The 23,704-nt window shown below is 42.3% G+C and overlaps 1 protein-coding gene across 17 annotated transcripts in view; it reads left to right on the top strand.

The window, feature by feature from the left end:
• The window catches only part of HIVEP1 (HIVEP zinc finger 1), a 240,716-nt gene that overhangs the window by 195,088 nt on the left and 21,924 nt on the right, over positions 1-23,704 (top strand). For all 17 annotated transcript variants that reach the window (XM_065584976.1, XM_065584972.1, XM_065584973.1 and 14 more), the window contains 3 exons: positions 9,165-9,298; positions 10,729-10,904; positions 23,571-23,672. In XM_065584976.1, coding sequence (XP_065441048.1) covers positions 9,165-9,298; positions 10,729-10,904; positions 23,571-23,672 — 412 coding nt within the window. The remainder of the gene's footprint in view (positions 1-9,164; positions 9,299-10,728; positions 10,905-23,570; positions 23,673-23,704) is intronic.

Genomic DNA, 23,704 nt, shown 5'->3' on the forward strand with positions numbered 1-23,704 from the left:
TTAGGAGTTTATCGCTTGTCATAAAAAAAAAATCTTCGTAGATTAAAATTGGACAGGTCTTTGAACAGAAATCCATTTGGCTAGTTTTAAATTGCAATAAGAGTGTACCAAAAATAGCTTCCATTTAAATACTTCAACACTGTCTATTTAAAAGCAGCTTTGTTTGTAAATGAAGAGTTTGCAGGTATTTGACCCTATAAATTGACTATTATTGTCTGATGTAAAATAGAGCTCTCAGATTGAGCAGTTATCCATGGGTGTGGTACAAATACATTTGATATCATTGCTAGTTGAAACAAGGTGGGTGGGAGGCAATGTTCCCTCTGATTTTTTATATCCATATGCGGAATGAATTTTATTATATGCACCAATATGGAGGTGATGTGTGACAGGGGTGGAGCCGAGGAGTTTGGCGTGTGGGAGGGGGTTCAGACCTGGGGCAGAGGGTTGGGGTGCGGGGGGGGGGGGTGAGGGCTCTGGGGTGGGGCTGGAGAAGAGGTGTTTGGGGGTGCAAGATGCCCTGGGGCTGGGGCCAGAGGACTCCCCCCAGCCCTCTACCCGCCACAGCAGCAAGCTCCGGGGGAGGGGGCCCCCTTTCCCCGCTGGCAGCAGTGAGCTCCGTAAGTGGGGGAAAGGCCTGCGGCAGCCCTGCAAGCCCCAACTTGCTCCCCTCTCCAGTCCCCCCCCCCCCACCCCTTACCTCTCTCCTCTCCAGGCCTCTGTGACTGCGCAGCCCTTTATTGTCTGCTGCGCAGCCATGAGGTTTGGAGGGAACTTAGGTGGGAGGGAGAGAGAGTGTACAATTCCCATCCCAATCCCCCAATTTGATAGTTCGGATGAAACAATTGCCAAGATAATGTCATTTAAAATGTGGTTACTGCTTTCTTAAGAATTTTCACTACCCGTTCCATATTATTGATTGATATTGTTCCAAAGAACCCATTAAATCTATAGAGTGAAGAACATGTTCAAAATAATATACGTAATCCACATACATATGAATAACACCGTTGACATGGAATCAATGGTAAAAGAGCATCAGACTCCTTCAGTGGCTCATATGTCCTCAACAGAAAGACCTCATACTATTCAGCGCATTTGATAGTCTCCAAGTGAAGAGAGACCCCTGACTGGAATAATAGGTTAAGAATGAAAATTCAAAATTGTTGAAGGAGTTTGCACAATATCTACCTGCTAATACCTAGTTATAGCTAATGTTACAGCATTTCATTTGTGTGAGCACCGCAATAAGGTAAAAACATTGAGGTCTGAGAATGATATATGATTCTACAATATGGTGTCTTCAGCTAAAAAGTGTTGGCTCCTTGCTTTGAAATATATGCATTTTGAATGCTGCCAGGTATTATGGGCCATTACAGGATTTCTGTTTCAATCCAGAGTATACAGTACAAATTACTTAATTTAATGGGACTTCAATACACTTTTCAAATGATTGTCTTGTATGTGCTTGACTATCTAGGCACAATTGAGTGAGTTAGAGGCAGTATAACTGGCTGCAATGTAGATGTTTATAAAATATCGCTGCAATGCATAGTAATATCTCATAGCACATATTTTATATCTATAACGTTTATTCTCAAATCTGTTTGTGTCCTGAAAATTTTTTTTCTATGAGTGTCTCATTGCAGTTGGTGCTTCCCATACATGATCAGAATCTTTATTAGAGTATAATATTCTGTGCACATTTTGAATGAATTTGAGTAACTTTTCCTTCCACACTAAAACATTAACAGAAACTAGATAACTGGACATGGATGATCACCACATACAATCCATTAATTACCCTGTTTTTGTTATTAAACCCCCTCCCACACACACACACAAAACACACAAAAGAATATGCAAGTTGGTTCGTGTATTGGGAACTTCCTATGCACCCCCTCTTGCCCAGGGGTGGCTCTGCAGTGCCCTGCTAACAATTTCTCACTCAAAGGGCTTCTTAAACAAATGGCACCTGGGCTTTTCTTATCCATTCACCACCTTTTCTCGAGGGTCCAGGTTTATTCACATGCATAAAGTTCCAGAATCAAGCGGAAAGTCCCAAAACACAGTCCGTCAGGTTTACCCTCTTGTTGGGTTATGCCCGGGCTTTTCCTGCCCCTCGTCCCAGGTCTGTCTTCTGGAGCCTGCTCACTCCCAGAAGTCTCCAGTTCGCTCCCAGGACTTCCTGCCTGGGTCACTCCCAGCCCTACTTGGTTGGAGCCTCAAGTTTCTGGCTCTGGCTAATAGACCGCTCTGGTATCAGGGTTTTTCCCCATATAAATCTTTCTCACTTCCTGCCGTTTCCTAGGCTTCCCCCTTCACTACAGCCACTTGCTGCACTTTATAGGGAATTGCATGATCCAACCCAGGTGTGCCTCTTCAGTAATCAGGGTTGACTAGCCCTAGGTCTTCCAGCCCTTAAGAGGCAAGCCACCCTGTTACAGTTCTGTTCTAGAAGGCCTGTAATCAAATGCACAGCTTGGCTGACATAGTCTATCTTGTCCTTGAGCAGTCAGGTAAGCCTCCAGAATGGCAATGCTAAGGACACCAGCATTAGACGCAGCAATGTAATTGCCTGCCTACTTCAGAGAGATACAAGGACAGCGAGCTATTGATAAATGTTCATTATCAGAGTATAAAATTACTTTTTTTTCAAAGTAACTAAAACAAATTAAAATTTACCTTTTCATTGTTTGTGGGGGAACAGTCACTCTCTTGTCTGACAGAAGGATTTCAGTTGGTTTTTGCTTTAAGAATATTTCCACTCCATTCTTCCACCCCCCTGCCTCAAAAGTTAACAGGTGTGATCATTAAAAATTAACTACTCTCTAAGCTGCAAGGTGATAACATTTTTAATGCCTTGGTGCACTATAAAGATGTGGAAGAAAGGAGACTTTTTTTGCAATGGCCACATATTTCAGTGTTTGTAAAACTAACAAACAGAGCGGTATGCTAATTTGCACTGAATTTGATGTTTGTTAGTTACTGATGTACCTTTCTGCAAATAGATTAAGAAGAGACCGTACCCTAAGAATTTTTCTGTATTGAAATGCTACACCAATAATATATTATAAATTGGCAACAAGGGTCAGTGTTTATGTAGTCTGCCTGAATTTGTTGTCCCAGGCACCAAAAGGTTAATAACTAAGAAAATGTAGAAATGTGCACATTGAGCTGTATCATCTTATAAAGAAAACTGTGCACTGTACAATGCAGTTTGAGATTCCTCTTTACATTTTCCTTACCATTTTGCCTGATGCGAGTTCTGTGCAGATTTTTTTTTTTCTTTTTGGGTACAGCTGTAAGGCTTCAACATTAGCCCCAGAGATCAGTTTGTCTAGAATCATGCAAAGAATGTCTAGAACATACAAAATGATTATTTTGGGTTAGTCTTCAGTGTACTGGCAGCACAACATTCTTTGTGCTGTGGCTATGTGAGGATTTGAATCTGGGTCAACAGGGCCTGAAATTGCCATGGAGGAAACACACCCCCGTCTGAGGGAAAGAAGTGTTGCTGTTCAGTGGCAAAGACTACAGTTTAGCAGCTCCAAAGGGATCTGTCTAGTATTTCTGTGCTGAAGAGAAGGTTAAGATACAAAATATTCAGAGGTGGGGACAGATATACCGTAAGGTTAGAAAAATAACTTCAGAATTGCAAGAGGGGCTGTAAGGACATTCTATTAAACGTCTATAGGCAGGAAAGTATTAGGGTGAAATCCCGGCCCTATTAAAGTCACTAGAAGTTTTGTCCTCAGTTTCACTGGGGTGAAGACTTAACCCTTTGTATTAACAACAAAAAATGTACATTTCAATACAGTTCTGTACATTTCTGTATCCATATTGCCACTGAATTGTATTATGTATTGCAAAGTCAGTGTTTCTCTTTTTCTTGTTTTTACTAGTATCTGTTTCAAGATGTCTCACTCATATAGTAGATGAGATGTATTTAAATATTACTAAATTAAAACAAAAAACTTAAAGGGCTACTGTTGTGACAGGTAGGCATTAAATTGGCCTTTTTTCCAGTTATGTGCATTTAGCCATTTTCTTTGGGAAAGCTAAGTTTTGTATTGACTTTTCACTATACTTTACTTTTTGTTTTTTTAAAAGAACAGTCATGAGCAGCCTCTGCAAAAACAAACCAATGTGCATGTACGATGGAGAAAAGAAAATTCTGTCGGAAAATAATTTCAGTTTAGAGCAGGGGTCGGCAACGTTTGGCTCGCCAGGGTAAGCACCCTGGCGGGCTGGGCCAGTTTATTTACCTGCTGGCGCGGCAGGTTCGGCCAATCGCGGCCCCCACTGGCCGTGGTTCGCCGTCCCGAGCCAAAGGGGCCGGCGGGAAGCGGCGCGGGCGAGAGATGTGCTGGCCGCGGCTTCCCGCTGCCCCCGATTGGCCCGGGACGGCGAACCGCGGCCAGTGGGGGCCGCGATCGGCCAAACCTGCCGCGTCAGCAGGTAAATAAACTGGCCCAGCCTGCCAGGGTGCTTACCCTGGCGAGCCATGTGCCAAACGTTGCCGACTCCTGGTTTAGAGTATAAATAGTGAGTAACAAGATTCTGAATAATATTTTGACAAGTGTCCTTTTAAACAGAGGCTGCTGTCATATGTGGCCATTACTTACATTTACACTTATTCTGCTACCAAAGAAGCAAAATTACTAATTTTTCTTCAAGTTTATATGCTGATTTTTTTTTCAAAGTATATTATTATGGTGAAGCTGGAAAGAAATTCATCTTCATTTCTCCAGCTTCTGACTGGCATCAAATTGAGTGACTAGCACTTGTTCTTAAAGGAGTTATAAAAGAAGAAAGTGTTGCAAGAAATTGTCAAGTGAAGATTAATGTATACCTCAGATTGTGCGAAGGTTAGGATTAAAAAATAGAAATTAAGGATTGAAAAGAGCTAGCATGTACCTTACCAATGCAGGATTTTTTCATACAGTATATTCTCAGCTGTTTCCTCCAGTCCAGTTCAGGTTTAAATGACTCAAGCAGTGGAGTTTGAACTGGTTTTTCTGGACGCTCAGAATGCTATTACAATATTGTCACCTTTCTGTGCTAATCCCAATCCTAAAAAAGACATTTCTATTGACATTAGCTGTCAGGAGAAGAATAAAGATATGTTGAAGTAAATGCAGGCAATAAGGAAATCCAGGACCCTTTTCTGTTCTTTACCATTGACTGGACCAGAGGAAATAGTGTGGGCACAGACCATTGATTCAAAGTACACCCCAAAGATGTGTGTAACAGAGGAGGGGCTATTGCTTCTAAAATAAATAAATACAGTATGTTCAAATAAATTAAAGGCCTGGTGAGCTAATGCAGTTTCTTGGACAGGAGAGGTAGCTACTTGGTCCAAACTCCATTTTCTTCCCTAGACATTACAAGCTCAATCACCTGACACTATCTGTGGTTTCTCAGTAGCTCTCTCTTAAGCCTAGTTACTACAGACGCCCCCCGGGTTACGCAAATCCGCACATACGGAAAAAGTTCCATAAGCTAAAAATAGGAGTTGGGGTTTTTTTGGGGTGTGTGTATGTGTGTGTGTGTAATGGTCGGGTTACATTTCCGACTTACGCAAAATTCAAGTTATGCAAGGTGTAACGGAACGCTTGCGTAAGTCGGGGAGCATCTGTACCTAATTTTGTGTACTACTTTCTTAAAGTTTGATTCCCTCTCTGAGGTGATTCTTGATACATTCCACTGTGAGGATTTTTTGCCATCAATAGGCTGAAGAATGGAAAATACCTACTAACTGGATCATTTCCTTTCTTGGATTATGTGTGAAAGAACTTAAATCGGAGCAGTTTTATATTAAACTAGCAAACTATCTCAAAATATTAAAAAACATTTTCCCTAAATGGCTCCGTGCCAATGGGGGAAAACGATTGAGTATTATAACATGAAAGTTATAGCTCTGGAAAACTTTGGTTCTGGGTGTAGTTTTCCATGGAACAGTTGTACTTGGCAGCAGTAGTTGTTAAATCCTGGTCTCTGTGCTGCATTAATCACTGTCACTCCAGTTTTATACCACTAACTGAAGTTGGTGGATTTAGTGTGGCACAAAACTGAATAATGCAGAGGTGAATCAGGCCCTTTGCCTCCAGTCATAACAGCAGGAGGAAAGCCACTGAGAGGATTGTCAGGCATTAGTAATTGAAGAAAGGAAACTTTTACTGTCCAATATAATTTTTCTTATCAGTTGACCACTAGCTGTGGTCCTTTTGGTTAGGAGTGGGGCACATTAATGGATTGTTCTGCCTCTGCCTGCACTGTACCTCTCGTACAGATAGAGAGGAGCTGAGTCTTCATGAGGGTCAATTTGGTACTTTTCACAAACACTATTTACAAAAAATAAATAAAAATGCAGATTTTCCTGATTACCCAGTGATTCCTGACAGGGCCGGCTCCAGCATTTCTGCCGCCCCAAGCAGCAAAAAAAAAAAAAGCCGTGATCGGCGGCGGCAGTTCAGCGGCAGGTCCTTCGCTCCTAGAGGGAGTGAGGGACCTGCTGCCCCCAAATTGCCACAGATGCCGCCCCTCTCCCTTGGCCGCCCCAAGCACCTGCTTCTTAAGCTGGTGCCTGGAGCTGGCCCTGATTCCTGAAATTCTCTGACAGAAATTCAAATAACATTTCTATTCGTGCATTTCTGTAATAGCAAAAGTTTTTCTACAGCTCACTGGGGTTATCTTGTATGTTATGAACACTAAAACCAGTGCTAAACTGCATAAAACCAGTTAATTAAAATATGTGACTGGTAGTTTTGAACACATGGATTTGAATATCCTGTCTCATCACCATTATTTATGTCATATATTTATAGAAAGGTTAAATTCATCTTAGTGCAGATGACCCAAGAGCTTGTAAGCTACATAGACTAATTACCTCTGGATTCTCTTCCCCTTTTCCTTTTTATACCATTACAAATTAAATGTGAAAAAAAAAGTTAATTCATTAAGATTGAAAGATCAAGCACTTAAAGTCAGCAAATTCCAGGTGCTAGGAATGGTCACATACTGCTGGCCACATTGCACAGAAATTGTATTTTCTATTCCCTTTTCCCTTGTTAAACATAAATGTTAGTCTATTACTTTTTATAGTGTAAGCTATAACATATGCCATGAAATATACAGGAAGTTCAATGTGGTTGAGTTAAGTTTGCACAGACACTTGAACTTCTAGTATCTCCTGTCCAGAGATATCTTTATCCTTCATGTTGCATTAACAATATTTTTGCATGAGGGTGAAATTTGTTCCACTGCATAAAGCCAGAATTATCAGGCTTGATGTGGAAGTAGTACACCTCTACCTCGATATAACGCTGTCCTCGGGAGCCAAAAAATCTTACCGTGTTATAGGTGAAACCGTGTTATATCGAACTTGCTTTGATCCACTGGAGTGCACAGCCCTGCCCCCCCGGAGCACTGCTTTACCGCGTTCTATCCGAATTTGTGTTAAATCGGGTCGCGTTATATCGGGGTAGAGGTGTATTTAGAGTGGAGGAAGGAAAGACCAGCATCAGTCAGGACACAGAGATGTATCAACCTTATATGCTGGAGTAGCAGCTGCAGCATCCTGCACTTGTGCAGACTGTTAGGGTCATTGGATATGCCAAATTATGAATATACTAGTTCCTCCTTTGACCCATCCCCAGTGGTGCACCTCTCTGCATCATACTCCTACACGTGCAAAAAGCAAAAGCATGTGGCACAGAGGAACTTGCGCAATCCCTTCATACCAGGATGACTGTCATCCTTTAAGAAATGTAGTTTAGTGTTTTAATATGCGATCAATGTAAATAAATCGCTGAGGCATTGCCTTTCCTGTGAATCCTAAAACCTCCAGCATTCACTTTTATATTCAATAAAAAGCATTTAAAATAATGAGTCTAATATTTTTCTCCTACCATTTTATTGGCTTATTAGTATTAGAAAATGTGCTAGGTATGCCAGCTATGTGGGTAGAATAATTTATAAATATGGCTGTAATAACTGTCAGCTAATTAGATCATTGCCTCATTTTATAAATACCCTAGACTTGGAAGGATTAGATTTCAACTGGTAAATGTTGTAGCCTTCACAAAAAAAATGATAGAAAATAATTTCCTTCTTTAATAATCAAGGGAAAACTAAAAAATTATTTTGCATTGTTAGATGACTGGTACACTCTCCATTTTTTCTGGCAATAAGAACACATGGAATACTGTTATCAAGGGTTTTTGGAATCACTGCTTTGAAAGTTACTAAATTGTGGATGGACCACTTTTACAGTGAAAATATAAACATATTTTTAAATTAATATAACCTGTAAGTATCTCTTCTTTGTATACGTCTGTCTTTCTCCCCCTCTTCATCTCTGTTGCCAGTTGTCAGCCGCCCCTGGAGGCAATGAGATGCTAGTGGTTCATGTGTCCCTGGTAGAATCTGAGCATTGCAGCTACAAGACAGGAATTTTTGAGGGAGACATGTCCCCCACAGTTCCCTGTGACAGCTCTAATGAGCAAGTGGTTGGAATATATGGTGCTCATAAAATGTTGTCCTGATACAATACCAGTAGTAACAGAGGAGAAAGTGGAAATAATTGGTTTGTATGGCTCAAATTTCTCACTTCTAGTCAAACTATGGAGGACAGTAGCACCCAGTGCTGCTGAGGGACATCACCTAAGAGAGTCCTGAGGTTGCAGCTGGCATGACAGCCACTGACTTCATGGCTTCTGCCACAGATAAGAGGCCAAGAGACATGGAGAGACATGGGAGGGCCTCTTCAGATTTCAGGGGACTAAGTAGGTTTGTAGCCCAAACTTCATGCTTGTTCCATAACCCCACCTAAGCCGAGCCCTTGACAACAGAATGAGGAGGCTACTTTGAATGCAAACTCACAGCATTCCCGTTTGCCATGAGAGAGTAACTTCCATAAGGGTCAATGGGTCCATAAATTCTCAATGTGTAGTAAGAAAAAGTAGGAAATCAGCTTAGTAGAACATCTTTGTTCCAAAGATTTGCAATCGGTGTTACGGGTATGGCTTCTAAAGCAATTATTTGTGCATATAATTGGTTTTTTACTTTGTTTATTCTTAATTTACTGACTTGAATAACATAATGAAGGGTGTTAACATCAGCTGTCGTCAGAAATTTATAAATTTCCTATTTTCTTTCAGCGGGCATTAAATAAAAAAAAATTGACTCCAAGTGAATTCAGCAATAAAGAAAACTCTGAAACGAGCACTGAGCACGATAAAGAAAATTCCTTTACCAAAACCGAACCAAGAAGAGTTAAAATATTTGATGGAGGGCAAGTATATATGTTTTTAACCAAACACTATTGGGGATAATTATTTCTTGGTTCTGGGCTTTGTTTGAAAGTATGATGATCTTTCCTCTTTCAATTTATTTCAATTAACCGTTCCTAAACTGGCATGTAGACCAACAATGGTCTGTGGGGATGCTTCCTGGTTTTCCCTAGAGAAACAGCAAGTCATATGTTCCATGGTGGTGCACAGATAAAAGGAGAAAGATTAAATGAAGAAACAGTAGAGAGTGGGATTAATTTTTTCCAAAGATCACAACACTCATCACATTAAAAATGTCTGATGTTATAGCTAGATATGGCCATAGGCATAGGTATTTTCCTAATTTTACCAGTCCATGTAAATGATTTTTGTTGCTGCCACAATGATGGTATGTGATTGTGGATGGGAGGGGAGCTTGTCTAAGTGATCAGGCCTGGGCAGGATGGTGGTCCTCAATACAATCTCTGTTCACATGCAGTCTATGCTGTAAAAAAGTTGGAGAGCTCTAGTTTGCAAATCACTCTGAAAATTTTACTCAAAATAATAAAGTACTGTAACATTTTGCATCAGATATTAAATGCTCATCAAAATAACAATCACTTGCATGTGGTACCCTCCATATAACATATTACAACAGTTCTTTGTAATAGTAAAGTAACACTGACATTTTTAAAGGTTTGGGGGGGGCACAATGAGAAGAGAGACGACATGACTTAGGTGATTGGTAATGAGATCCCAGGGCCGTTCATTTCTAGGCTGATGAATCCAATTCAGGGCAATGGTGAGCATAAGTTTGTTACCATGTGTCCAGGCAAAGTGATGTTGCTTTTCTCTGCCCATTTCCTAATGGGTAGAATCCATTTCACAAAAAATCATCATCTCAAGTGGCATCCTGGATGATGTTCTCAGCAGAGAAGCCAAGTAATGAATGGCAGCAGACTCTGAAGTACACTTTCATCCAGAGGGGGTCCCACTAGGTTAAGATTGAAGTACATTGGCAGGGAGATGTGAGGAATTTTTCACTGTCATAACCCAGGCTATTCCTGTTACATAGACCTCAGTCTCCAACATGATGTTCTTTTAGCACCTTCCTCCTCCCCACAAAAATTGACCGTTTTTAGAAGTGTGTGTATGTGTTAAACAGAATTAAGATTAAGTTTGGAATCTAGATGTTTGTCGTCTGGGGGGGAAGCCCATTCTTAAAGACATTAGGATTCCACTCTAAACCTTTTGTTGGTTACCTAGTAAAATAACTGAAGACTAAAATGCCATGAGTTGATCAGAGACAGGCTTTGATTTGGATGTCATTCATTCACATATTGCATTATTTCTGGAATTCTGTTCATTCTACTGCAATTCTAATTTTCAGACTTTATCTAGAAAATAACCCACTTCATAACAAACTTCCTCACTGTTACCATATTATTGTTAGGTACAAATCAAATGAAGAATACGTGTATATTCGGGGAAGAGGAAGGGGAAAGTACATCTGTGAAGAATGTGGTATACGTTGTAAGAAACCAAGTATGTTGAAGAAGCATATTCGTACACATACGGATGTCCGTCCTTACCACTGCAACTACTGCAACTTCTCCTTCAAAACTAAAGGTAGAGGCACTTGTCGCAGCTAGTTATTTTTTCCTTTTTCTTTTTCTTTTTTACCTACTTGAAACTGCTTTTTTTTTTTTTTTTTTTTTTTTTTTTTTTGGAAAAATCTAAACAGCAAGAGTGGATATAGAGTATGGAGGTGATAAAATGAATTGAATAAGTGGTGTTGCGGTAACAACTATAAAATGATGTGTTCTAATTCAAGCAATGTCCCTATGGGTGCTCCACTTGTGCCTTTGATTAGAGATTTATTGTGTAGATCCTGGTCAGGCCACACATGAGTCATACCCATCTTCATACTCCGTATCGAGGGCATATAAGGCCATGCAGACTAACCATCCTCAGTTCCTTCTCAATGGACTTGGTCTGAGACAGAGTGCTAGTGTGCCCACTTGTCTTCAGTCTCATTTTCTTTCTTTACCTTTCCTTAAATTTAATTTTATATAAATATTTCATTTTGTAGAGAGGTTTGTTCTATAATCATGGGCGGGGGGATGTTTGTTTGTTTTTTCCTTTGAGATCCCCATCATCCCAGGGTATGCCAGAGTCTCTGGGTTTTAAACATTGCCACAGTTGCTGGGAAGCTATGCTGGTCAGTGACAGGTATTCTTGGCATATCTGTTGCTTGGAGAAACATATATCAGGCAAAAGTGTATCGTCTGTTCAGCTTTTGAAGGCAGAGCTAGGAAGAATCTGGAGACAAAGCTTAAACTCTTAACGATGGAATGTTCTCTCCATCTGGCCTTGGATCCAGGCAAGGAGATCCCATCTCCATCCCCACACAGCAGTCTCTGAATGAGCATAGTGTCCCATCAATATCTACATGCTTGTCCAGGTCTACTCTGGAAGGATCATTGGAGGACTCAGGGAAGACTCCTAGACAGAGGGCCAATTCTCTGCTTTGAGAAAGCCTTCATCTCCTCAAAGTAAGATCACATTGAAGATCTCACATCCCAATATGGGTACTGCAGAGTCTCCATGTTCTGTCAATACCGACCCTCTGCCTGGAGCTCTGAGCTCCTCTAAGCCTAAAGGCACCAAACATGCTTCGGTACCAGGATCCTTCTCCATGCCACAGCAGCAGGACACTGCAGTGAAGGAGTCTAAGCACTCTACTCCTAAAAGGACAACACCTACAACATACTCAGTACTCTCCATTCCTAGGCCAGGGAGATGATGTACCAGGGAGAGGGCATACTTCTTATTCTGTCTCGGTTCCTCCCAAGCCATCTTCTTCAGTATTGTCTATTTCCATCAGATGAGACTTACTAGAGCAGTCTATGCTGTTGGCTGACTGTGAAACTTGCCCCATGCCAACCCACCCTGTACCACAGGAATTCAGACACTCCAGTGATTTATTCGTTTCAGATGAGCTGAAGTCTCACTAATAATGGTTATCAAATGTCTGTTGGTAGCGAGAGTGACGTGGTGACTGAGACTGTACTTTTCTCCAGTACCATTCAGTCCTCCAGCACCTTCAAAAAGTGGCAGAGCACTTCCTTTAGATGAGGAGTTCTCTTCTGTCTCCCAATCTCAGTGCAGAATTCCACTACTCACGAAAGGAACGTCCCTCCTGTTACTTTTGGGGAGAGAAGGGAGTTACACCCAGGACAAATCCGTGCCCCAAACTGATTCAAGCACCATTGGATGCCACCTCCCATGTCCAGTGGACCCCCTCAGTGGCTATCCTGGGATCCTTGGCCTAAATATCAACAGCAATTCTCATGCGTCCCTAGTCTTTCGCTTGGAGAGCACAGAAGGAGACTTTCTCCTACTTCATCTCTCCCTCCTCCTTTACCTCACATGCAGGAGGCCAGAACAGATAAGGATGCTACTTTGCAAACGAATATCTCCTCATCCTCCCCAGATGAGATGATTATGCCTCCTCCACCTTCTTTGGCTGATGATTTCAAATAGTTCCAGTACTTAATGAAATGTATTGCAGACTCTTTGCAGATCCCCATAGAGGAGGTCAGAGTCAAAGCATAAGTTCCTGGATATTCTCCAGTGGACACCCTTTGCTCGAGTAGCCTTGCCAATTAATGAGATCCTGTTGGATCTTACCAAGACCATCTAGCAGACCCTGGTTAACAATACCACCGACATGCAAGCATGCCGATTTAAAAAAAAAGTCCGAACAAGGACTCTGAATTTTTGTTTTCCAATCTTTCACCTAACTCTCTGGTTGTGGAAGCAGTGAATGAACATAAGATTCCCAAACAACTTGCTGAAGGCACAAACATCCAGGACAGTGGCTCTTGCAGCTATAACTTCGTTGTGGGAACTGGGGTATTGGTTTTCAGCCTTCGACCTTCAGGATGCGTATGTTCATGTCACGATTTATCTAGCTCACAAGAGATTCCTTCAGTTTCTGATCAGTCAAGATCACTTCCAGTATCAGGTGCTTCCTTTTGGCCTATCTTCTGCCCCAAGGTTATTCTTGAAAGTATTAGAGGTAGTCATTGCCTATCTTCATCTGGAGATAATTGTTTTTCCATGCCTTGACAACTGGCTATTCAAGGGCCAGTCTTACAACGAGATTCTCTTCACCATAAAGACACCAGTGTCTCTGTTCCACAGGCTAGTTCTTCATCTCAACATCAAAAAATCCACTCTAAGCCCTGTGCAAAGGATAGAATTTATAAGGGCATCCTTAGATGCAGTATGAGCAAGAGCTTACCTTCCCATGGATAGGGTCATGGCCTTAACAAACCTCATCTCAAAAATTCAAATCGGTCCACAGACATCAACAAGAAATTGCCTTCAACTACTCAGGCACATGGCAGCTTGTACTTTTGTGACACAACGTGTTAGGTAATGCCTTTGATGTTTCCAGGGCTGGCTCAGGATGGTTTATGCCCCCAAACAAATGCAACCTGCAGAAACTGGTGTCAGTCGCTCATCAAGTACAAGACACTCAATTGGTGGAAAGACCCAGACAATGTTTGTGCAGGTGTTCCATGCATCCAGCTCTCCCCAGCCATCACCATAATGACAGCTGCAACTCTGGTGGGTTGGGGAGAACATTTAGGGATCCACACCATTCAGGGCAAATGGTCTGCACAAGAAGCATAGTTGCACATCAACATCCTGGAGCTGAGGACAGTCAGAAGTGCCCGTATCTACTTCCTGCCATTAAATCAGGAGCAGTTTCATAAAAATCATGACAGACAACGTAGTCTGCATGTTCTATATCAACTGGTGTGATGGACGGTGGGGTAGGCATGAGATCCTCTTTGTGTGAAACAGTGAGGCTATGGAACCATTGTATAGCCAACCGCATCCTAATTTTGGCAGTCTGCCTCTCGGGTACAAAACACTATGGCTGATGACTTCAGCAGGCACTTCTCAAGCAATTACAAATGGGAGATGGACTCCTGGATTCTCAGTCACGTTTTCCTGACTTGGGGAGTTACAGAAGTGAATCTCTTTGCTACCTTAACCAACAAGAAGTGCAAACCATTTTAATTGAGAGTGGAGGTGGCCGCCCACTCACTGGGGGAAGTGCTTTCCTTGTTCTATGGACAAAGGGCCTTCTGTATGCATTTCCTCCAGTGCCCCTGATATTTAAGGTGATAAACATGATCAAGCAAGACAAAGCCAAGATGATATTAATAGTTCCAGTGTGGCCCAGACAGGCCTGTTACCCTTATCTGATTCACCTTGCTGTTTGCCCAGTGATGAGTCTCTCATCCATCCTGGGACCTGGTGAGGGGAGAGAGGCCCGGAATCCGGGCTCTAGCTCAAGCCTAAATGTCTACATCGCAATTTTATAACCCCAGAGCCTAAGTCAAATGAAATGGACCAGCCAAGGGTATTTAATGGCAGTGTAGACATACTCAAAGTCTCATTACATCCACATACTAAATTTTCTATCTAAGGTGTCATCTGAATTTCATATCTGTTAAGATATCTATCTTCTAGTTTTCCTTGTGAAGCCACATCACACCAGGATGGATGTTGCCTTCTATACCCTAGACATCAGGAGAACACTAGCCTCTGATTTGTACCAAACCAGATCATTTAGAAAATCTCCAAGACTATCAATTGCTGAATGTCCAAAGGATCCACAATCTCCACCCAGAGACTCTCCAGTGGATTTTTGGATGTATTATTCTTTGTTATGAATCTGCCCATTTACAACCTCCTCCTAAGGTATTAACCATTCCACGAGCTCTTTCTCTACCTCTGTGACATTACTCAAAAACATTCCCCTTGGTTAGATCTTCAGAGCTGCAGCTTGGTCTGCAATACATACGTTTTCCAAGCACTACGTGGTGGTTCATTCTTCTAGATGAGATGCTGCCTTGGGAATGCAGTCTTGTTTTTAGTATTGGACTCGACTTCAAAGCTTCCTCATGTTGAGGATACTGCTTGAAAGTCACCTGAAATGGGGAACCCAAAGGGACGCTATTCAAAGAAAAAAGAGAGGTTACTCTCCTGGTGCAGTAACAAGTTCTTTGTCCCTGTGAATGCTCTGCCACCTGTCCTCTTTCCCCTGTTTCAGTGTTTCTTGTATGGGACTTTGTGATGGAGAACAAACTGAGGTCAGTTTGCCTGTGCAGCCCTATATGCCCTAGGTGTGCAGCACGAGCAGGCACTACCACCAAAAATTTCCGATTGAAGGCACATGGGGGTGTAAGCGCATCTAAAGTGCAGCACCCCTAGGGAGACACATCTTGAAGAATTCCAGTAACTGCACAAGGTGAGTAACCTCTGATTATAAATCATTACCTACTCACCTGACACTTAGTTTTCAGGATTCTCAGCCCTGTGAAGACCTCTTAATTGTCTGAGAGTATGGTTCTGCACTGCTCTTAAAAAATAAAATTTTAAATTCTGACATTGTATGTATGTAAGTTATGTTTCTAATTTAACTTAGTTTCCTTCTCTGAGTGGCCTCTGCACATTCCTAAGAGTGGGAATGTGCAGAGGTTATTTCAAAGAACTCTGGTTACAGGTGACTAGCCTTCATTTTTAGATTTGCTTGTTCTAGGTTCGTGTATATTGTACTTGTGATTAGATTTGCAAAGGATTAAAGTAATTACCAATCTTAATATTTCTCACCAAGTGATTCTTCAAGAATATGGATTTTCTATTTTACTTGCTTTGACACCATCTCTGGGCTCTCAACACTCTGTGTCAGATCTGCTGACCTTCTAGCCAAGATGACATTGGGTGGGTAGTCTCTGAGCCTCCATCAGGAGCAGCCAGAGAAATTGATAGGGAGGCACTCCCATTCCTCACCATTCTCACCACCTAGGATCTGGGAGTTCTGAATTGCAGAGGCAGCACAATCATATATGGGTTTCTGAGTCTAGAGCAGGAGACTAAGCTAGCTTTAATTTGACCTTTAAATGATCCGTCCTTTTCGAACACAATTATTTTCTTAACTATAGAATTCTGTCTCGTGTGGCTGAACTGTTTTCTTACTCTGTTACTCATTCAACTAACAAACACTGTACTAATGACATGCTCATTATAGTGTTTTTAAATTATATTAATTTTTTTTTAAATCTGATCTTTGCTTTAAATTTTCACGCAACTAAATCACTATGATCTCAGAGAAACTCTTGTGTTAAGTAAGGTCAGGCCTAGTCAGCACTGGAGTGGAAACCTTCCTACAGTATCTTGTTTTGTTTTGAAAGTGATACACGTAATTCAGCAGGTGGGTCAAAATTTAGTAGTCCGTCACAGTGTAGGGAGTACACGTGTTGTTTGTGGTGCAGTCTTTTAGATGAAATGTCAAACTGAGGCCTTAATCACTTCTGATCATGAAAGATCCCATGGGAGTTTTTGCAAGAGTGGGTGTGCTGGCCATATTCCAAACTCAAATAATTAAATTCCGCCTACCTCAATTCCCCTGTCACTTCAGTTGGATACAGTATTTTTATTCACTTCCTATCCTAAACTGTTGTGCAGTCCTCTGGTTGCCACAATGACTATTGCATTCAGTCAAAACAGACACCCTGGTCTTCCAGGTTGGGGGTTAGGCACAGAGCTAACAACCCTGTCCCATAAAAACACAAAATATGTTATGGAAACAGTGACTGAGAAATTGACCATTACTGTGTGTGATGGCCTCCAGGAGTCAATGTGACTGCCAGTGGTGAAAACCAAAAGGAAGCCACTGGCATGAAGACTGAAGTGCTCAACACCAAGACAAAAACCAGACTTGTTTTTTGGAATGTACGGAAAATGTATAAAGCAGGGAAGCTAGCTCAGGTCACAGCAGAGATGAGACGCTACAGCTTACACATCCTGGGTGTCAGCAAGAGGAGATGGATGGGATCAGGAAGATTAACTACAGCCTCGGGAGAAACTTTGCTGTTTTCTGGATGGATGATGGACAACACCATGAGGGTGTTGCCATCCTTTTGAAGAAGGGAGTGCAACATTCCCTGCTTGAATGGAAATCCATCAGCAGCAGACTTAGGAGAGCCAGACTGAAATGGAAACCTAATAATATCGCCCTGATTCAGTGCTATGCTCCGACAAATGACAGTGATGAAGAAGTAAAGGACAAATTCTACCTTACACTATAGGCGGAGTTAGAGAGAGTACCACGCCACGACCTAACTATCATCCTGGGAGACCTGAATGCCAAGGTTGGTAAGGACAACACAAACAACGACAGGAAGGAGAGGATTACACCCACCACAGGGAACGCCATAGAAACCAGATGAGCCCCGAAGAAAAAAAGTTGGACACACAATCCCAGAAGCTAAAGGACAAATACCACGAGCAGTATAGCAAGGCACACCGGGAGGTCAAACGCCTTGTGAGAGCGGACAAACGGCATTATATTGATAATCTGGCAACACAAGCAGAGGATGCAGCTGCTCATGGTGAACAAGGAACGGTCTACAAAATGATGCAGCTTATCAGTGGTAATTGGCAGACACCAACAAAAACTCTCATCAGGAACAAACAAGGGTACCTACTAACAACCGAAAAAGAACAAGAAATGTGCTGTACAAAGCATTTCAAATAATTTAGGGAGCCACCTAAAGAGGAAGCAAGCATCCAAGAGGCAGAAAAAGATTTTGTGTATCAACACAGACACCCCGACTAAAGAGGAAATCATCATTCAAGCCATCAAATCCTTAAAAAATGGGAAAGCTCCTGGCAAGGATAACTTGAATGCAGAATTGTTCAAGGTAAATCCTAAATTTGCAGCACCTATCCTGGCCCCTCTATTTACATCAGTCTGGGAAAGGGAAAAAGTGCCAGATAAGTGGACCAGTGGGGTTACAATGAAGATACCAAAGAAAGGAACTCTCAGTGATTGTAATAACGGGTGTGGTATCACATTTTTATCTGTGCCAAGCAAAGTATTGTGTAAGATAATAGTCCAGCATATATCAGAGGCAGTTGATAGTGTTCTCAGAAAAGAGCAAGCTGGTTTTCAGAACTGGTCTGTGCATCCATGCCCTATCTTCACTCCACGAAACATAATAGAACAATGCTTAGAATGACAATGGCAACTCTACATAAATTTCATAGACTTTGAGAAGGCTTTTGATAGCATTCACAGGACTAGCCTACGGCGCATTCTGTGGGCATATGGAATTCCTTTCCGTATAATCAACATCATCAAAAGCTTCTATTTCACCTTTACATGAAGTGTTGATCACAGTGAGCTCAGTTTTGAAGTCAAAACAGGAGTACGTCAGGGGTGTGTCATGTCTGCAATCCTCTTCAACATTGCCATCGACTGGGTAATGCCAGAAGTCGTGCCAAGAGGCATTAAATGGACTCTCTTCTCATCCCTTGAAGACCTGGACTTTGCAAATGATGTCGCTCTCCTATCATATACCCAACACCATATACAAGAAAAAACAACTCGACTCAACACATTCAGCCAGCAAATTGGACTGAAAATCAACCACAGTAAGACAGATATTATGACCTTTAGTATTGCCTCACCAGCACCAGTACAGATAGAGGATTATGGTCTCACCAATGTAGAAGCTTGGGCAGCACCATCAGCCAGGACTGTGGAACAAGCCAGGACATCAAGTACAAAATCCATAAAGCCAGGAACACCTTCAGGAGCTTACATACAGTCTGGAAATAATCAAAATACAACACCAAAACCAAACTCAAGATTTATCAGAGCTGCATACTTTAAACACTACTTTGTAGTGCAGAATGCTGGGGAACGAGAAAGTATGACATATCCAAACTGTCTTCATTCCGTACAACCTGCCTCAGAAAAATCCTCTATCTTTTGGCCCAGAACAATCTCAAACCAAGATCTATTGACACAGCGCAGCCAAGAGGATCTGAGCACCATCATTGCCAGGAGGCATTGGAGATGGATCGTTCATGTGCTTTGGATAGAAACTGATTCCATCACCAGCGTAGCAATAATATGGACACCTGAAAGCAGGCAAAAATGAGGCCGCCCGAAAACAACATGGCGAAGAGCTGTGGAAGCCAAACTGAAAAACCTGGGGCACAGCTGGGGAATCATTGACAAACTTGCCTGAAACAGACAGGAGTGGAGGACCTTCGTCACTGCCCTAAACGCCAGATACATAATAGGAACATGATGATGATGATTCAGTCAAAAGAGGAGGATGCTTCTCAGTGGGCGGTGAACCTGACTTCCACAGTGACAAACATTCAGGCAGCCTTTGGGAGTCTCACATCCCCTCCAAATTAGAGAGACAAGGTGAGTGAGATACTATCTTTTTTTGGACCATATGTTGGTGAGAGAGACAACAGGAAACAGGCCAGTCAAAGATATTATCTCACCCACCTTGTCTCTCTAATATCCTGGGACCATCACAGCTGTGACAACACTGCATATCTCCTTCAAATTGTAAGCTCTGGTCAAGATTTAAGAGCTGATCTAAGAAGTTGAGAGAGAACAGGCTAAAACTCCTGCTAATTGTGTGCTCACTGAGACTCGTGGGTCCATGTCACCCCAATGTACATGGGACCTGCTTGCTTCTGCTCTAGCGGTAAGCAAAGACCCTGGGGGCTCTGCAGCAGACCTTCAAAGAAGAAAAGATTCCATTCTCTTAAACAGGATAAGAAATGGGGAAAGTCCCCCTTGGGTCTGGGTCTTAGGAGACCTCGCATCCTGCTACAGATACTTCTGAGGCTCTCATTCCCTCCAGTACCAAATCTGCAACTGTGGCAAAGAAGCCACTTACCTAGAAGCCTCCTCAAGCGGCATCAACGTCTGGACTGGACTGCTTTCAAAACATAGGGAGTGCAGAGTCTAGACAAAATCCTCAGAGCACACTTATTATTCTTTGGTACCATCTCCACCTGCCATACTGACTCCTGAGGATCCCCATCTAGAGTCCCCAATACCATCCAGATTCCTGTTCAACAAGGACCTCTGTTCCCTGGAAGAGCCTGATTGCCGCTGTTGAGACTCTCCACTGTATCAACTAATTTTTCTGAACCTGCTTACTCTCAGTCTATGCCTTCTTTGATGGTGTCTCATCCTCCGGTACCAACAAGGTCCCCAGGCAGACACTTTGAGGGTACTGAGAAAGATTTCCAGTTGGTACCAACACAACTTTCCCCAGTGCCACCTCATCAGCCAACCAGCTATCAAACCTCTTTACTGATAAAGGTGCAGATACCATGCCAAAGCCTGGTATCAACTCTACCTCCAGTGCTGGCATCATCCACTCCGCCAGTGGATATGGAGAATGACACCTTATCTGACTCTGAAGTGTCTATACAAGGGTCCTCTGCTTTCCTGCCACCTTCCGTTAAGGTTCAACCTGAGGAGGAAACTCTCAGTGGGAAACACACCCATGGACCCTGGCAAGGACTACCATGAGCCCTTCCCTTTTTACTTTGTCCCAATTCAGTGAGCATATTGGAACCCCTGCAACCCATATAGTGACCACTTCTACCAGGTCCCATCTTGTAAGAGGACATGTCAGGAGCAACAAACTGTTATTGAGCCTTGCTCCCCACGATACTTCTCACTGAGGAGCAGGTACTAGCTGAGGAGGAAGAAACACCTTCCCACAAGTGATCCTCCTCATCAGATGAGGCTGTCATGTCTCCTCCACCATTTTACTGTGATAATTTCAAGGCATTTCAAGACCTGGTGAAACATATAATGGACAGTTTACAAACTCATTGGAGGAGATACAGGAACCCCAACATTCCATCAGACATCTTTCTTCCCTCCTGTCAAGGAACCAACTCCACCATGGGACCTAAACTTAATCCTTATCGCGTGGAGGAAACCCCGATTTAAACCTATGGCAAACTGTTCCCTCCTTCATCTGTCCCTTTAAGATCTCATTTCTCATAGCCATCCACTCAGCCGGGAGAGTAAGGAAGCTTGGAGTCTTGATGGCTGACCTACGGTATATCGTGTTCTATCATGACACAATGACTCTACTTCCCCACCCTCGCTTCCTTTCCAAGGTTTCCCATCAACCAGGAGATTTACCTCCTGGTGTTTTATCCTAAGACTCAGTCTTGGAGAGAAGAATCAAGCTTTCCCACACTGGATGCAAGCAGAACTCTTGACTTATACCTAGACAGAGCTAGGCACTTTAGGGATTCACCCAGGCTTTTCATCTCAATTGCAGAATGCATGAAAGGACAAGCAGCTTCCACCCAAAGACTATCCAAATAAGTTGCAGGATGATTCTTAACCTGTTAGGAAGCCTCGGAGGTTCACCCCCCTCCAAGAGTTGTAGCTCATTACACCAGTCTTCAATCTACCTCAGTAGCCCTGCTGAAAAACATACCTTTGAGATCTCTGCAGGACAGCAACATTATCTTCAGTACAAGTGTTTCCCCAGCATTACGCTTTTGTGACTGCGTCCAGAGCTGATGCAGCTTTTGGCAAGGCTCTTATATGAAAGTGCAGAAAAGTTCATAAAATGTCACAAAAATAAATGTTGATAGGAAAAGGTACAAAATGGAGACTGAAAGACTTTGTCTAACCAAAAAGACCTACTGACATTACCATAGACTAGGACTATATTAAGATCATTCCTGGTAAACAAGAGAAGTATGGGACTGGAAATTAGGTCTAATTGGTGGACAACATAATGAGGGGATGAGCTATTCCACCCATCACTCCCTTTTGGAGCTCTTCAAAGAAAAGACTTTTGGGGTGAAAATTGAGCGTCAGCACAATTGCTGACTGAAAAAAGAGGAAGAAGTGAGATTCACCATCATGGTTGCCACCCTCACCGTCTCCTGGAACCCAGGGTCCACTGTGACACTGTTGGGCCTTTGTCATCCTAATCCTAAGAGATGTCCTGACCAAGCGAGGCCAGAAAGAAGGACCCAGAGAGGATAGCCAGTGGAGGTGGCAAAATCCCAACCACTGGAGTGTGAGAATTTGTCGAACCCTTCACCCGCCACCCCACCCCGGTTTCCTTCCCTATTTTATTTCTTCTCTTTCCTGTCTCTCTCCTTTTGCTTTTTCTGTCCAATGAGTCTGGCTTAGCCAACCAAGACTGCATATTTTGCAACAGTGCTGTAAGTTTGTGGCCAGAAAGGCAGCTAAAAGCAATGCCCTAAACAGCCTGACTCTGTTACAAGAGGTCAGCTAGGTCTCAAAGTGGCTGAAAAGACCACATGTTTCTCCAGCAAGGAGATTTCAGGTGAGAATCAACACCAGAGACAGAAGCAACATTTTTCTGTCGTTGCTGTTCTTTTCTTTCCCTTCCCCATTTGTGTGTGTTTGTCTTGTTCTGTCTTCTAGAAAACTGTTTCGAACATCAACAGCTCCAGATGATCTAACTTCTTCTCTTTTCCCTAAAAAGGACCGTTATTACCTGTTTTGATACCATCTATGAGACTGTTAGATGAGTGTTTTCCTTCTAAAAATTCTCCCCAGGCACAGGGAACAAAGGGATGTTGTTAAAATTAAAGCCTTCCTTAATACTTCACATTTCAAATGCTTTAATTGTTTTTCCTACATTTCTGTAACTTTAATAAAAAAATAAAAATACCTTTTATGGCATGTTTTCCATGGCACCAAGCACGGTATGGTTTCTGTATACCAAACCCCCAATTTGATTTAAAACTGTTTAATGGTGGACAGTGACAGGGTCATGTTAACGCCTTTAATTCTTTGAGCCCATTTATTTAATCAAAATTAATGTAACAGGCACTTCCACTGTGGTGGTGGCAAGTCCCTACCTCATTCTTGCAAGAAACACCTTAGCCACATAAGCAATATAAAACCAGGAGAGGGGTTCCTGTTTGTGATAGGCAAGCAGAGATAGGTGCCTCCCTGAGAGGGATGGGGCTTAGGACACACCTCTCTCCTCTGCATTTTCCATTGGCTGGCTTAGGCGGCTCTCCATCTAGCATGCTGTTTTCTGCGGATCTCATTCTTAGATGCTTTTCTGTCCCCGTTCATTGTATAGGGAGCCGAGGCACCTAACTCAGGCATTATGGATTGTAGTGTTTGTTCCAGTGATTTTTCTAGGTCCCTACAAGTTAGGTTTTGTGATACTCGGTTCAGGGTGTTAAATATTTGAAAACTATGGACAGCTTATCTGGGTGTGGAGAAGAGTGAACCGGTTATGTACAAAATCAAAGTACACCTATAACTGTATTTGTATCAGTGTAGATCCATGTGCAGAATGTGACAGTCTTGGGTACATATATATGTATATTTAAAGAGTAACTCGTTTTTGTTTTTCTCTTAAGGAAACTTGACAAAACATATGAAGTCTAAGGCACACAGCAAGAAATGCATGGATTTAGGAGTTTCAATAGGCTTAATAGATGACCAGGATGGAGAAGAATATGGTAAGGATTTTAAAACTTCATTTCTTTACTCC

The sequence above is a fragment of the Chrysemys picta genome, chromosome 2 (genome assembly GCF_011386835.1).
Source record: "Chrysemys picta bellii isolate R12L10 chromosome 2, ASM1138683v2, whole genome shotgun sequence".
Taxonomy (NCBI): Eukaryota; Metazoa; Chordata; order Testudines; family Emydidae; genus Chrysemys; species Chrysemys picta.